General features: G+C 40.5%; 1 protein-coding gene across 1 annotated transcript in view; it reads right to left on the bottom strand.

Annotated features, from left to right (window-relative positions):
• The window catches only part of Plxnc1 (plexin C1), a gene marked incomplete at its 5' end in the record, with an annotated part of 150,640 nt that overhangs the window by 87,396 nt on the left and 47,641 nt on the right, over positions 1 to 15,603 (bottom strand). The window contains one exon of the mRNA XM_013018900.1: positions 2,930 to 3,044. Within this exon, the coding sequence (XP_012874354.1) occupies positions 2,930 to 3,044 (115 nt within the window). The remainder of the gene's footprint in view (positions 1 to 2,929; positions 3,045 to 15,603) is intronic.

The raw sequence follows: 15,603 nt of genomic DNA, 5'->3' as shown, positions 1-15,603 counted from the left end.
ACCACTTAAGCAATACCCCCAACCTTGCTTATTTCTGGTTATTTTGTATTTGTTTGTGGGTGTTTTTTCCATTAAAAAAGTATCTATAAGAAGTTATATAAAGAGTAATTGTGCAACTCAACATATCACTTTATAAGTACAATGTATCTTGATCAGTACTGGTTATTTGGAGTCTCACACACTTTTCTGCCTGGATTGGCTTTGAGTCATAATCTTCTAGATCTCAGCCTCCTGAGTTGTAAGATTTAGATATGAGCCACCAGCATCTGATCATAGGTACATTTTTTTAAAAAATCAGTATTAGACTATGCTCTGTATACTATTCTGCATCTTGTTGTTTTTACTCAACACCACCTTAGAGAAATCTCCCCTAGACTATCTGGAATTGCTCTAATTGCTTCATTTTAATATGGATTCAACAGTGAAATGAAGATAGGCTATTTCCTAGTTGTTTTATGTACAAAAATAGACTTTTGTTTCTGCCTTATATGGGAGACCAGACCTGCACTCATGAAACTACTAGAATGCTGTGGGCACATGATGGACAGCTAGCTGATACTCTTTGACTCCAGGTAATAGACGGAAACAAGTGGGGTCAGGCTCATATATCATAATACAGGTAAGTTGTAGATGGCTTTAAGGATAAGGACATATTTTTGAACTAAAGTCACGAGACAGAGTCAGATGTATTATCAGTATTATTAAAAGGATCATCACAGAGCTCAGGGATGTAGCTCAGTGGAAGAGCACTTGCCTAGGATACATGAAGTCTTGGTTGGGTTCAATCCCCAGCACCACCAAAAAGAAACAAAGAAATCAATCCAAAATTGTTTCCCAAGAATAGGTTTAGTCAGATTACTAGATTGCTTTTATCCCACTTTGAGAGTGATGGTAAGCGAAAAGAGGGAGGAAAGAGCTGTGTGGGATGACTTTGAGGTCTCAGATGAGCCACAGTAGAACTTGGGGTGGAGAGAAGGCCTGGGGGCTGGGGGGTATTGAGGAGGTTAGCATTTACTAAAATGTCCTAGATGAGATACAAATGGTAATTAAGGTATACTAATGAACCCAGAGATAGGTAAGCAAATTACATAAAGCAGCATTTACAAGCTACTTCCTCCCACTTCATGGAGCTGGAGTTGCCCTCAAGTTGTTGTTGTCTTTTTGTAATGACAAAGAGAAAAAAAAATCTTGTATAAACTTAACCACCTATCAGAGTCTTGAGTATATTCAAAGCTCTTGTTACTTTCTACCTTCTCCATTAACATCAAAGCCAGTTTTTACTCAGATTAATGACAGAAATAAAAATTGTAGCCATACCTCTGCATGGATGGCTATAAGGGCCTTTAACACCTCATCTCTGTTCCTTCTGTCCCTGGGGCTTGTAATTTGGCTTTGGAATCCTGCCTCCTTCCCCCACTACCAGGAACAACAGAAAATGACAACCCTCAAGTAACTTCAAACCCATGAGTTCTGACCAGTTACGCTTGAAAGCTTGGTTCTTTTATTATTTATCACTCATTAAATGTTCTGGCTCTCCTTTATTAAATGTTAAATCATCTTAAGTGGTATGGTTCTTGCTACTGAAATGGCAAAGTGTAAGAGAAAGAGAATGTGGCCTGTTTCCTTGTTAATGTGACATTCAAATAAAACACAGCCAGTGCAACAGACAGGTCAACTGGCTGCTGATGGGGACTCTGTACAATTATTCATAACACAAGAGCCATAATTAGGGAGAAAATGTCTCCTTACAGCACCATTGAGATTGCCAGGGAGGAATGCCATTCTCCCACAGGGCAGGTTGGTTATGTGCCTCAGAAAATGCTTGAAAATGCTCAATGCATCCTCAGTTTTCATCCAATGATGAGCCCGCTGACTCTCCAAGACACTCACTGGCAGTGGTCAACGCCCACACTGGTTATTGCTCCTGGTCTACCATGCTCCCCGGCAGCAAAAGTCCAGACATGTTAGGATAAGGAACAAAACACCATTCTTTTACTCAGCCACATTTAAAGATTGGTTGTTTGGGTTTGTTGTGGGGGAGGGGGGGCATGGGCGAGGAGGATGGGAGGATCTGGCCTTCAAGTGTTCTACCACTTGAGCCACATCTCCAGATCTTTTTGCTTTTAGGATATCTTTCAGGTAGAATCTCATGCTTTTGCCTAGGCCAGTCTCAGATTTTGAGCCTCCTTACTTATGCATATCTCTGTATAGCAATGATTACAGGCATTCACTACTACATCTAGGTTTTGTTGTTGTTGTTTTAATTGGGTGACATGGGATCTGGCTAAGTTTTTGTCTGCAGAACCAAGATCCTCCTGGTCTCTACCTCCCAAGTTGATGAGATTCCAGCTATGTGCCATGAAACCCAGCCCCAGGCAAAGAATCTTGTTGACCAGAAGCATAAACTTATATTCTCTCTGTTTTTCAAGTCAAGATGTACTTCTAATGCACAGAAAGTCCATTTTCTCTTTTAATTCAACTATTGAGGATCATCCTTTTTTATTTTTTTTCCCATCCTGGGGCTTGAACTCAGGGTCTGGGCACTGTCCCTAAGCTTCTTTTGCTCAAGGCTAGCGCTCTACCACTTGAGTCATAGCGCCCACTTCCAGCTTTTTCTGTTTATGTGGTGCTGAGGAGTTGAATCCAGGGCCCCATGCATGCGAGGCAAGTGCAACACAAAGCCACATTCTTAGCTCTTGAGGATCATCTTTAACTCATCATGATACAAACTTCCTGGGGACAGGCACAAGAGATGACTTGGTTACTACTGTCCTCCCACACCAGTAACCACATGAATGGACGCCTACAACAAAAGCTGTTCCATTGATGATAGACACTTTACTTCCAGAAGGAAGTTATCATCAGTTGTGCAGGATGAGACAATACCAAGGAAACAAGGAAGCAAACAAACAAAAATCTTCCCTCTTACCTTATCTCTGCTGCTTCGAATTATCTGAATATGAGGACATGTCTTTGCTCCAGATGAAATATCCAGCCAGGTGTGTAAGTTCCCTGCTTGTCCACAATCTCCTCTAAAAGTGCATCTAAAAAAAAATAATAAAGGCAACAAAATAGGAAACACCACACAGCATTAGTTACAACTTTCTCCTACTTGGCTTCAGTACAACATCTTTTGTATAGTGGATTATTGATTTTGCTTGAGGATAGGAGCAAGAGGCTAAAACCATGAAAAGCAACAAGCAAACAGCAAGAATTCTGTTTTCTGGGGGTTTTTTTCTATCATGTCTGGGAGCACAGAACAAATGTCAACAACATGTTGAACTTAGACTCCTGAGCCATCTCTCAAGTTGACATCACCAAATACATTCAAAACACATCCTCTCCAGATTTTAAAATAAAGAGTTCCATTCTAGATATACCTAATGCATGTTGAATAAATTTTAGGCTTACAATTGAATCATTTGTATCATTGTTTTGTGTTTCAAAAAAAAATAATAGAGCTACTATTTTGCGTTTTGCAGCAGAATGATTAAATTAAAAAAATATTTTTTTCAAGGGCAGAGTCTGCCCAAGAATTTGATAAGCTATTCCAGAACCATCTGCTACAGAACATTTATTTAGACAGATTCCAAATTATATCAAAAGATATGGGAGAAATATTTTCCAGGGATACTTTCCCAGGTCAAGCAGCACAGAGGATGTCCCGTGTACATTTTAAGTTGTGTCCCAGGCCAATTACTTTGATAAACAGATGCTCCTAAGCTGAGAAGTGAGATCACTGGCTTCCTTGATGCCAGGGTCATGCTAGGCCACACTCTAGGTCACACTAACTGGGGAGCCTTTGTCTCACTAGATAGGCCACATCCCAGTAATGAAAATGAACATTAAGTGCCACATTATCTTCCAATGACCTAGGACTCCATAGACATTCCATTGAATAGTAACAAGAGAAGAATGAAACACCCTTGGTATCTATCCCTCCTCAAGGGCACAGATAAAAAGAAAGGGGTGGTGAACCAGTGGCAACCAGAATTAAAAGAAACCGAAAACACATGAATCATGAGACTGAAAAGTCACCAAATGGTGATCACATTCAGCTGTGGGAAGTCCCTGAGAGGATCCCATGGGCTCTGGAATAAGGTTTGGATGGGCCCAAATCATGTATCATTTGACTTCGAAATAGACTATTTCTTCTTCTTCCTCTTTTCTTTCCTTTTGATTCTTAAGAATTTAGGCCTGATGGCTTCGTCTCAGAGCTCTGTGCTAATTTGAACATGACCAAAATAGAACAGGAAGTCATTGAGTTTCATTACACATCATCCCCAAGTACAATAGTCTTAGAATGTCATCCACTAGGGAACTCCCACTCCCCATGAACACATCTGGGTCCTGAATCCCATCCCCCACTCCACATCTGTGTCACTTCTTTCCCCAAATACCACCAAAGAGGTTTTCACGAACAATTCTCCAAAGTCATAAATTTATGTGACCCTTGATGGTTCGCTTGTCCGTCACGGACATTAAGTTCAAATTAAACCACTTGCCAATGTCAGGGAGAGTTTGCAATGGAGGGACACTGTACTGAAGCACAGAGAAAAACAGCTTGGCACTGGTTCCTTATTTATATTTGGAAGAGATCAGGACTCTCAAAAGCTCCCTACCTCTCTTGGGCATTCTGGTTTGTATAAGGCACTTCCTCTGCCTATAAGAAAGAAAAAAAAATGCAGCCAATTCTAGAGAGACTGGAGTACAAATATTTTTGTAGGCTCTTAATGCTGCCTAGGAGTCAAGGCCTAAGGCTGCCAAAAAAACAAGTGTAAAATATTTCATACAAATAGTGCTACGATTTGCCAATTTGTAGGCAGAAAACAGTAGTGCCACTGAGCTAACTCTCCCTTTTCTGAACTCCTATAGCATTTCTTGTCAGCACCACACGTTTTGGTGTTTAATCATATGCTGCCTTGAATTACAACTTAACAGTTTCATATGTCTTTGTCATTTCACCCAAGTAAGCATTAAGCTCCTCAGAGGAAGGGAGAACATCTTTAATATTTCTTTAGCAAATCCCTCAGTGTCTGGCAGTGTCAGATGCAAACACTCGGATTTCAATATATATTTTTGAGTGAATGGAAAAATTTGAAATCTCTATCGGTCCTCTTTCTATGGATATTTTTTTTTCTTTCTCGAGTTTTGATTTGTGTGTAACTCCTCTTGACAGGAAAAAAAAGTTTATTTTGTAACCTAAACTAAAAGTCTGAATCTGAGGATTAAATTAGGAATTGAGGTTAGTTGAGATTTGAAAGAAAACATAACAACAAATACATAAGGACCCTTTCATTTTCTATTCTGTATAAGATGTATGCAAAATCTAACCATGTTAAGCACCTAAACAAAAATTCTTTATGCCAAAAATCTACCTTAGAAATCTCTAGACTTTCATTCCTTGCCTCTCACTTGTTTAAAGAGAATTTAAAAAAAAAAAGCAAACTGTGACATCAAGAATGTATAACCAGATGGTCACCAACAACAATATCTTATTACTTCTCAAACATTGCAGATTGTAAAATCTTCATGACAGCACATTACCCACACATTCACATTTCTCAGATCTCAGAGTGCCCACATTTCAGTAAACAGAATCAGTTTCTTTGAAATCATTCCTTTTCAAAGCTATCACTCTTATCCTTGTGTATCAACAAAAGCAATGGTCAAATATACAAGCACATAAGCCACAGCTGAAATAACCTTCCAGTCCCTCAGACCCAACTCCTGGAGAGTCTGAGTCCTCAGTGAGCGACTCTCCAGAGAATGGATTTCTTAACTGGCTTCATTTCAATTTCTTGAGGCCACAGATACAAGGGAAAGGGAATCTGGATTAGCCTAAGTGTAGACTGGAGGAAATAGCAGGGACATATTTGAGATGTTGGTTGGTTGTTGGGTTTTTTTTTTTTTCACTTTTGCCATTACTTTTTGCTCTAGCCTCTTCTGAGAATCTGTCAGTTTGTGCTGCTGTAACAGAATACACATGACTGTGTAATGTATAAAGAATGGAGATTTATTTCTTACAGTTCTGAAGGCTGGGAAATTTGATGTCAAGTGGCCTGAATCTGGCTGAGGGCCTGTGGCTGTGCCATCCAATGGCAGAAAGTGTAAGGATAAGATATAATGAAAGCCAAAGACAGAATTCACAAGCTTAAGCCCTTTCCTTTTATAATTGGCCTTAATGTATTCATGAAGGGGGAGCTCTCTCAGCCTAAACACTTCCTATTAGGCCTTGCCTCTCAACATTATTTTGCATTCAAACCATTAACATGTCACCTCTTGCCCTAAAAATTCATGACTTCTCCCATGAAAAATAAATTCTTTCCATCTCCAAAGTCAGCTGATCTAGCATCAGTTCAAATGTCCCGAATCCAGAACTTTATTTGAATAAAATATGGGTGAAACCCAAGGCACCATTCACCTTCATCCATGAGCACACAAAACTAAACATGTTATATATTTCAAAAATATTCCAAAACACAACGATGAGGACAGGCGTAAGATAGACTTTCCTGACTTGGAAAAAATTATATTAAGCAAAGTAAGCCAGACCCAAAGAAACATAGGTTGCCTGGTTTCCCTCATTTGTGGTAACTAGAATGTGTCAATAAATCTACAAGTAAACACACTGGATGGTATAAAAAAAAAGATGCACTGGGACAGGGTAAATTATACAGGTCTCCAGGCATTCACACAGAGAAAACAAAGGAGGATATTCTTAGGAGAGGATCACAAAGGCCCAATAGCTATGTGCATATGATCATATAAAATAATATTTAGCCAAATGAACTCCAGGAAATGGAAAGAAGAGGTTTTCTTTTTTCTTGTTGCTGTTTTTGTTTTCTTTTCCTTTTGTCTTGTTTGTTTGTGTGTCTTCAGGCAGGTATGGGGGGGGGCACAGAAATAGTGGGACAAAGGGTGAACAATGCAGCAGTGATACTCACTAAGCCCTTTGTTGAAAGTGAACTATATAACTTGTGGGTGGAGACAAGAGGGAAAAACTGGGAGAGAGCTAGGGAAGGGGTGACATTGTCAAAAAAGAAATGTACTCTTTATCTGACTTACGTAACTGTAACCCCTGTGTATATCACCTTTACAATAACCATTTTTTTAAAGATAGACTTTCTGTTCCAAAAAAGAAATAAGCAGAAAGAAAAGGATAAAAGATCCCATATAAATTCATGCAGTCTTTGGGCCCAGAATAATCTCTATTGACTCCATGTGCCACATCCTTAAAACCCTAGGGTGGTGTCTCAGGCAGTTCTGCCTCTTTGACTTTGATGGACTCAGTCCACGCATCGGTACATGATAATGGGTTGGTCTTTTGTCTGGAGCTTTCTTCCAGGCTGCAGTTGCACAGAGTTGGTTCTACAATCTGAGGTCTCAGGAGCTACCATTCTTCCATGGTCTCCCTAGATATTGCCCTACTATGGACTCTGGGAATTTTTTCCTTGTGTCTAGGACAAGTTTCTTTATGGACCACCAGGCTGCCTATGAAAAATGGCCTTGGAAATCTAAGTAGAGTCCATCACAGCCCCACAGCTCATGAGCACAATGAGTACCAGGTAGAGGTTACCACAGCCCATTTGTTGCACCAGGCAGGGTGTTGGCTTAAACTGGACCTCAATCTGCCTGAATCATTGCTGAGGGGCTAAGGACCACTGAGCTAGAATGCAAGGATCCTGGGGTGGCTTGAACAGTGAATATTGAGGTTCTAAGAACAACATTTTGGAACCTTTGCCCTCAAGGTCCCAGCTTACCTTGATGACCTCACAAATGCCATGGAGGTATCTTTGAAGACTAGAACCTGGCTGTCTGCTAGCCATGATAATCATTTTAGTGAATGGTCCTTACCACATTCACACCTCTGATTGGATCTCTTAAAAATGACTTTTTGCTCTTTGCACAGCCAAGCTGTACATTTTCCAAAACTTTCCCCTCTGCTTCCCTTTTCATTACAAACTTTGTCTTGCAATTATTTTTCTCCTCTCCCATATTATAATGCTCAGTTAAGAAGAGCCATACCATCCCTTCAATACCCTCTTTATAAATGTCTTCCACCATCCAGATTTCTCCCACCATTATTCTTAACATCTACCTTCCTCAAAGTCATAGGAATGGATACAATTCCTCCAATTAGGGAATGAAGATGGCCTTTATTCCCACTCCGAAAGCCTTGTTCCTCATTTCCATCTGAGACTCCAACAGAACGGCTTTTACTATCTGTATCTACATGTATTCTGACCATGACCACTTAAGTAATCTCTAGGAAGCTCTAGATTTTTCCTACACTTCTGGTCTTCTGAGTCCTCCCCAAGATCACCCTGAACATTCCACTTACAGTAACTTACTTGTGGTTTTGTGGGGGTTTTTCCCCCTAGCTTACTCTTACATATTCTTCCAGACTCTATCCATTATCATCCTATGGCCACTTCATCATTTGTGTAGCAACAGTTGTACTTCTCAGCACCAATTTTCTTAGTGCATTGAAGCTATAAGAGATTGTTGAAGATTGGGTCATTTGTGAAGAACAGGTGTTTCTTACAGTTCTGGAGATTAGAAGTGTAAAGTTGACGGGCCTATACTTGGTAAGGGCCTTCTTCCTGCATCATCCCATGCAGAAGGTAAAGGGCAAGGAGGGTAAGAGTGAGGGATTGAACTCAAAGTCTCAAGCCCTGTTATAACTAGCATTAACACATTCTTGAGAGCTACATGACATCTCCCATTAGACCCCATCTCTCAATGCTGTTACATAGGAGATCAAGTTTACAACATACACTTTGTGGAGAAGCCATTCAAACCACATCAGAAAACCCTAAGATCCCAATCAGTATTTTATTTTATTTATTTTTTGTCAGTCGTGGGGCTTGAACTCTGGGCTTGGGTTCTGTCCCTGCGCTCTTCAGCTCAAGGCGAGTGCCCTACCACTTGAGCCACAGAGCCACTTCCAGTTTTCTAGTGGCTAATTGGAAGTAAGAGTCTCACATGGACTTTCCTGCCCAGGCTGGCTTTGAACCGTGATCCTCAGATGTCAGCCTCCTGAGTAGCTAGGATTACAGGTGTGAGCCACTGGCGCCAGGCTCAGTATTTTATTTTTGTAGTCCCTAATTCTAGTTAGAGTCTCATGCTTACATGATAAAGCCCATAAGTAGATACAAGCCTGCACACAAATTAGAAAATAAACCCTGTCCAAATGCAAAGGAAAGATCCCTTGAAAAGAAAAAAGTAACAACAAAAATTTAATCTATAAAAAACACTCAACTTATAGAGTTTAATTTATTCAGTTAGTAGTAGAGTTTGATATTGTCACTCAACTAGATAAAGACAAGGACCACCCTAGAAAAAACTGTATGTTCTAACTCTGTCTAGTCTCCAACTGATGGACAGGGAGGTCCTAGACACTTCTAAGTTTTCAGTTTGAAATTCAGAAAGTCTTTTTGTATAGTGAGTTTACTTTTGGAGTAGGTGGAAATCTGTATATCCCATAATATCTTGAATAAGCATCCACCAGACAATGATAATGACATAGAGAAAGCATTAGTCTGACAGTACTATTCTGAGTGAGTACAGTTAATTTTCACCACAAACTCATTTTTCTTTTTTCATTTATTTTTTGTGACAGTCCTGGGGCTTGAACTCAGGGCTTAGGCACTGTTCCTGATCTTCTTTTGCTCAAAGCTAGCACTCTACCACTTTGAACCACAGCTATACTTCTGGCTTTTTCTGTGACTAACTGGAGATAAGAGCCTCACTAACTTTCCTGCCCAGATTGGCTTTGACCTCAATCTTCAGATCCTGAGTAGCTAGGATTATAAGTGTGAGCCATTGGTGTCAGGACATAACCTCATTTTCTAAGGATGAAACAGAGACCCCAAGATGTACAGAAACATGTCCAGCTCATGCTGCCAATTGACAGAGGGCTGACTTCAGAGTCACAGATTAGACTACCTAACCACTTGGCTTTGTACATACCTAACCACCATTGTATTAAGATCCTCAGGGTAATTCCTGCCTCTCTAGGCCTCTCAAGTGCTTGCAGGGTGGGCCTGAGCCAAAAAGAGACAGGAATGGGGCTCCTAGGATCAGAAAAGGTGTGGTAGGGCCTTTAGGATGAATTGGGTAGCAAAGACGAAGAGGGTAGGGAAAGAATGAGATAAGAATTGTAAAAGGTTTCAAATTTTCTCTATCAATAGCAAATACAAAGCATCCAGTTAGAGGTCAAGATTGCAGATGGCCTCAGATTTACAAATCTATTATACTCTTTTAAGAAAGGCTTGTAAACCATCTGTTTGTTATATGGAATGGATTTCTCTCCATAAAAATTATATTAGGGTTCCAGATTAGGCCACAAAACCTAGTTACTCATAATGGAACTTCAATACTATGTATGTTGCAATGAAAGAGTCATGGAAAACAAGGAAGATGCAGCCATTTGCATTATATAGCAGTTTTTCTTCTTTCTTACTTATTTGTGTTTCTGCTCAGCTGGTAGTCTGGGAAGAGTGCCCAGCTGGATCGACTTTTAAATTTATTATTACAGTATTGTATTTGTACAGCATTTCTATTTTTTTAATAGGCATGGCTTAAATTATTAATTATTTTCATGCCAACATAAAGGACAAGGAGACTCACCTCTGTAAAAGGGATGGGGTTTCCAGGCAGGTGGAATCCACATCAGCAGGGCTTAGAGACCTTGAGGATCTGACTCTATTAAGCTAGACTCTCAGTAAAAATTTACCACTTACTCAACCTTGAAATAGAAACTCTGAACTCAGAAATTCAACTTCTACTTCCTGCCACTAGGATTTCATCAGCATCCTCTAATCTAATTGTTCACGAAAAGCAGACAGTCCCTGAAGAAATCTGATAACTAAATATCAGGTAATTGGTTGGAAGGTGGGATGAGTGTGACCTGTTCCAAAGATTCTACACTGATATAATATCAGAAAACTTTTAACAAGCAAACAAACCCGCTTCTCTTTCACAGGGAACTGCATCATGCTGGGGGATGGTTTTGCTCCAAGAGCAGCCCAAGGTCTATTACTAAGTGATTTCAAACAGATGTCTGCATCTGTAGGAAAGGCACCAGAGCCCAAAGGAGGGACCAGGTGGTCTTCAGAATCTGAGGACTTTCATTACAATTGCCAGCCCATGAGATGAAGAAGGCAACTCCACTAAATGGAAGAGAATAGGAAGTTACTGTGACAAACTAAACTCTGAATTAAAGGCTCCCTGAGTTAGGAAAGAGGAATGCCAAAATATAAGACCAAAATAACTTGCTAAGAAAGCTGAAAAATTGGATCCTCATCACTGGAGCTGCAAGTCAGTCTACATGATAAAACTATGTTAATAACAGAGACAATTTAGAAGGCTTTAAGGGGGGGAAAAAAAGCAAAAACATCTAACTTGCCAGGCAACATCTTTTCACATGATTTGATTCATTTATTCTTCACCACAAAACTATGAAGCAGCTACTATAATTTCCCCTGCTATACACATGGGGGAAACTAAGGCATAGGGAGCTCCACATTAGTCCAGGTGCTGGTGGCTCATGTCTGTAATCCTAGCTACTCAGAAGACTGAAATCTGAGGATCTCAGTTCAAAGCCAATCCAGGCAGGAAAGTCCATGAGACTCTTATCTCCAATTAAGCATCAATAAAAGACATAAGTGGAGTTATGGCTCTGCTCAAGTGGTAGAATGCTAGCTTTGATCCAAAAGCTTGGGGACAGCACCCAGGCCCTTAGTTTAAGCCCAAGGACTGGCAGAAAGAAAGAGAGAGAGAGAGAGAGGGAGGGAGAGAGGGAGGGAGGGAGGGAGAAAGGGGAAAAGGGAGGGAGGGAGGAAGGAATGAAAAAGAAAGAGAGGAAAGAGAGGAAGGAAGGAAAGGAAGGAAGGAAAAAGAAAGAAAGAAGGAAGGAAGGAAGGAAGGAAGGAAGGAAGGAAGGAAGGAAGGAAGGAAGGAAGGAAGGAAGGGAGGGAGGGAGGGAGGGAGGGAGGGAGGAAGAAAGCTCTACCTGATTATCCTAAGATCACAGAGTTAGTAAGTGAAGAAGTTGAGATACAAAACCTTGCAGTGAATCAGGTCCTGGTAGCTCATGCCTTTAATCCAAGTTACTCATGAGGCTGAGATTTGAAGATCACTGTTTGAAAGCCACTCTGGGCAGGAAAAGTCCATGAGACTCTTTCAATAAGCTAAGAAAAAGCTGGAAGTGGCACTATGGCTCAAGTAGTAGAGCACTAGCTCTAGTAGAGATTCAGGTATAGCACCCAGGCCAAGTTCAAGACCCAGGACTAGAAACACACACACACACACACACACACACACACACACACACACACACACACACACACATATTCATGCAGTATAATTTCAAAGTCCATGTTTAATCTACTATTTATATTATCTCTCACAATAGCTAACATCAACTAAACCCTTTTGTCCTAATCTGCTTTGTGCCACTGGACAGAATTCTACAGACTGTGTAATTTTATAAAGAAAATAAATTTATTTCTTACAGTTCTAAGGCTGGACCATTTACTGTCCAAGGTTGAACAGCCTACAACTAGTGAGGGCCTTCTTGTGTTATCCCACGGTGGAAAGTAGAAAAGCACTTGTGTGTCTTGCACTTGTGTGTAAGACAGTCAGAAATCAGAACTTGGGCCTGGACCCTTTTTTAACTGGGATTAATCTATTAATGAGAGTGGAGCCCTCACCACCTCCCATTAAGTCCCACCTCCTAACACTGTTGCATTGGGATTATGTTTCCAACACAAGCTTTTTGGGAGACACACTCAAACTGCAGCACCTCCTTAATGCCATGGGCTTAGCATTGTTTGGAAGAACTCATTAACCTTCACAACTACTTTGGGAAATGGGCCTCAATGTTAGCATCTCTGTGGTAGAACGAAGAGAACAGAGGTAGAGAGAGGCCAGTTAGCATGGTTCTTGTTCTGGTCTCTATACTCTTACTATTAATGACTACTGTATCAAATTATACAAAAATTACATAGGCTTCCAGGGAAGCAACATCATAAATGCCAAAGTGATGGTAAATAGGCTCTCCCAGGTCCTGACATATAGGAAAATGTCGATTCTATTACATTTCTCAATGTATGTTCCTCAGATTGTTTGGGGTGTTAATGTTAAAGTAGGGTTCCATTGCCAAGAATCCATCTTCTGCATTCTATCTTGGCTCATCGCCTCTCACTTGGTGAGAGAAGTACATGCGAATGCTTCTGGCTGAGATCTCCCTCTTTCCAGGCTCCAGTATCTCTAATCAACCTCCATATCTAGGCTATCATGAAACACATTCTGATCATGCTCTCCATGCTCAGTGATCTCCAATGGCAGCCCTTCACCTAACCTTCCAAGTGCTTTTCACAACTCACAGGCTATAGCATGTTCTTCCATGCACAGTTTTCTACCCCACTGTGCTCTGGCTTCTATCATTCCTTCCCAACTCATTCCTGGGTAATACCACATTAGTGTACTACCAGAGGTTCTTTACCTAGAGGTCCCAAAAGCACAGCTCTCTGATAGCTGGCATAGTGCCTGATAGAGAGCAGGCATTAGGTAAACACCTGTAGCAACCATGTCAGACCCTTGAAAACATTTGATGTTCCCACTGCCAGGAATGCCCAAGGGCCTGAAGTTCTGGGGTGAAATTGTAACTCTTGTTCAATGGCTAATTCAATGTCACTTCCTGACCAGTCTCCAAGCAAAGTGGTTGCTTTCTCCTCTGAGTCCTAACAGCATTTTTCTAAGTAGATACAGCACTGTACTAGCAGAGGATTGCCTGTGCCTCCCACTAGACTGCAAGTCCTCCAAGACTCTCAGCATGCCTAGGACTAGTGCTTCACCTGGCCTTCATTTTGCAAATATTTACTCAGTGGCCATTTGATGCCAAGACTATGCCAGGAGACACATCAATGCACATGCCAGTTAAGGCTTGGAGGTTACATTCTAGAGAAGTACACAAACAAAAATCACATGAGCTGACAACCACTAACAATCATTTCAAATTAAATTTAAATATTCTACAGAAATAAAAGGTATAGTAAGAAGGAATTTACTTCTGATGAATACATGGTTTCATCTTAGAAAGTTCAAGACCGAGAACCCTGTGCACATCAAGAATAAGGGGAAGAACAGTCCACGTGGAAGGATCAGCATGTATAACATCTCGGCACCTCAATGAAAAGGACTAGTCTGTCTAGAACTTCCTGAAGGCATGGGGGAGAAAGTGAGTCTGCGACTTGCAAACCTATGACCTAAGCAAGCAATGTGCCCTCTTATGTTTCTACCTCATGGAGTCATTATAATATTGCATCACTAAATAATACTAATTGTTATTATAATATGACCAAGTGAAATAAAATGTAAGCAAGAATTTGGATGGCATATTTCCCTGTATATATACTTATTAAATATAATATATTTATGTATATACATATACTTTCATTACACAAAGACATCTATATGCTTCTATTATACAATGCACATATATGTATATGTATGTACATAATACATATATATACATATGTGGACATACGCATGCATGCACATACATGTATATATGTGTATGTGTGCATATATATAGTAGTAAGAAAGGGATCTGGGTAATAAGGTTGACCAGTTGTCCATTTGTATTGTTTACACACATTAGCTCAATAATCAATGTGCTTTTCTAGGTAGAAAGGCCAACATGGTTCAAAGCTTATTAGAAAATTCTTAATCACAAATACCTTTCCCTCCAAGACTCAGAGACCTTTTGGACTCCTTATGCCATAAACAGCAGTTATTAGAGCATGTATTCGTTGGCTGTCTACTTCCCCTACCAACCTCTGGGTTCTCTGGGGCACAGCCTCATTCATCTTTATTGCCCCCAGGGCCTAGTATAGGACCTGGCCTATGGTTGATCCTCAATGAAGGTTAGCTGAATGATATTAATTAAATTTTAAAGTGATGGAATTCTTATCCATGTCTCCATGATGCCAGCATAACTTGTTTCATTGATTTTTGTTCAGTAGGTTGGTCTGTTAACTGGAATGGTGGAAAATCGGCCTTTGTCTGATTTTGGAGCTGTTTAACACACATAAAACACATTTGCACATTGAAACACTCACAAAAATAGGATTTGTGGCCTTCACCCCTGTGGTTCTTTAGTGGGAGAGGAGTGTAGTAAAAGTTGGCATTTTTTATTTCCAAATGCAGACCATATGCTGAAGAATTTAGGGAAGGCATTAGAAAAAGTAGGTAACGTAGAAATAAAAAGGGAAAATGATGTCTCTTGAGTCAGGAAGGTCTGGGTTCTTCTGCTCTGCCTTACATTCTCTGTGTCACTGAGGTACATTCCCTGGCCCCTGTGGGCCTCATTTCCCCAATAACAAACAAGTGGCAATGACATTCCAACCCCTCCTCCCAAGGGCAAGAATGAGTCTCACTCTCAGTCTACCGAAAATGTGCAGGCTCCATACAGCAGAAGGAAAACATGTAACCCTTACAAAATGTCAATAGCAGAAACCAAGACCTTCAGGCAAGCCTCCAGCATGTCTCAATATTGCGTTTGAATGTGGAGGAGTTGCTGGGAACAGGACA

The sequence above is a fragment of the Dipodomys ordii genome, unplaced genomic scaffold (assembly GCF_000151885.1).
Source record: "Dipodomys ordii isolate 6190 unplaced genomic scaffold, Dord_2.0 Scaffold3, whole genome shotgun sequence".
NCBI classification, from domain to species: Eukaryota; Metazoa; Chordata; class Mammalia; order Rodentia; family Heteromyidae; genus Dipodomys; species Dipodomys ordii.
This window is presented reverse-complemented; position numbering and strand designations above follow the sequence as displayed.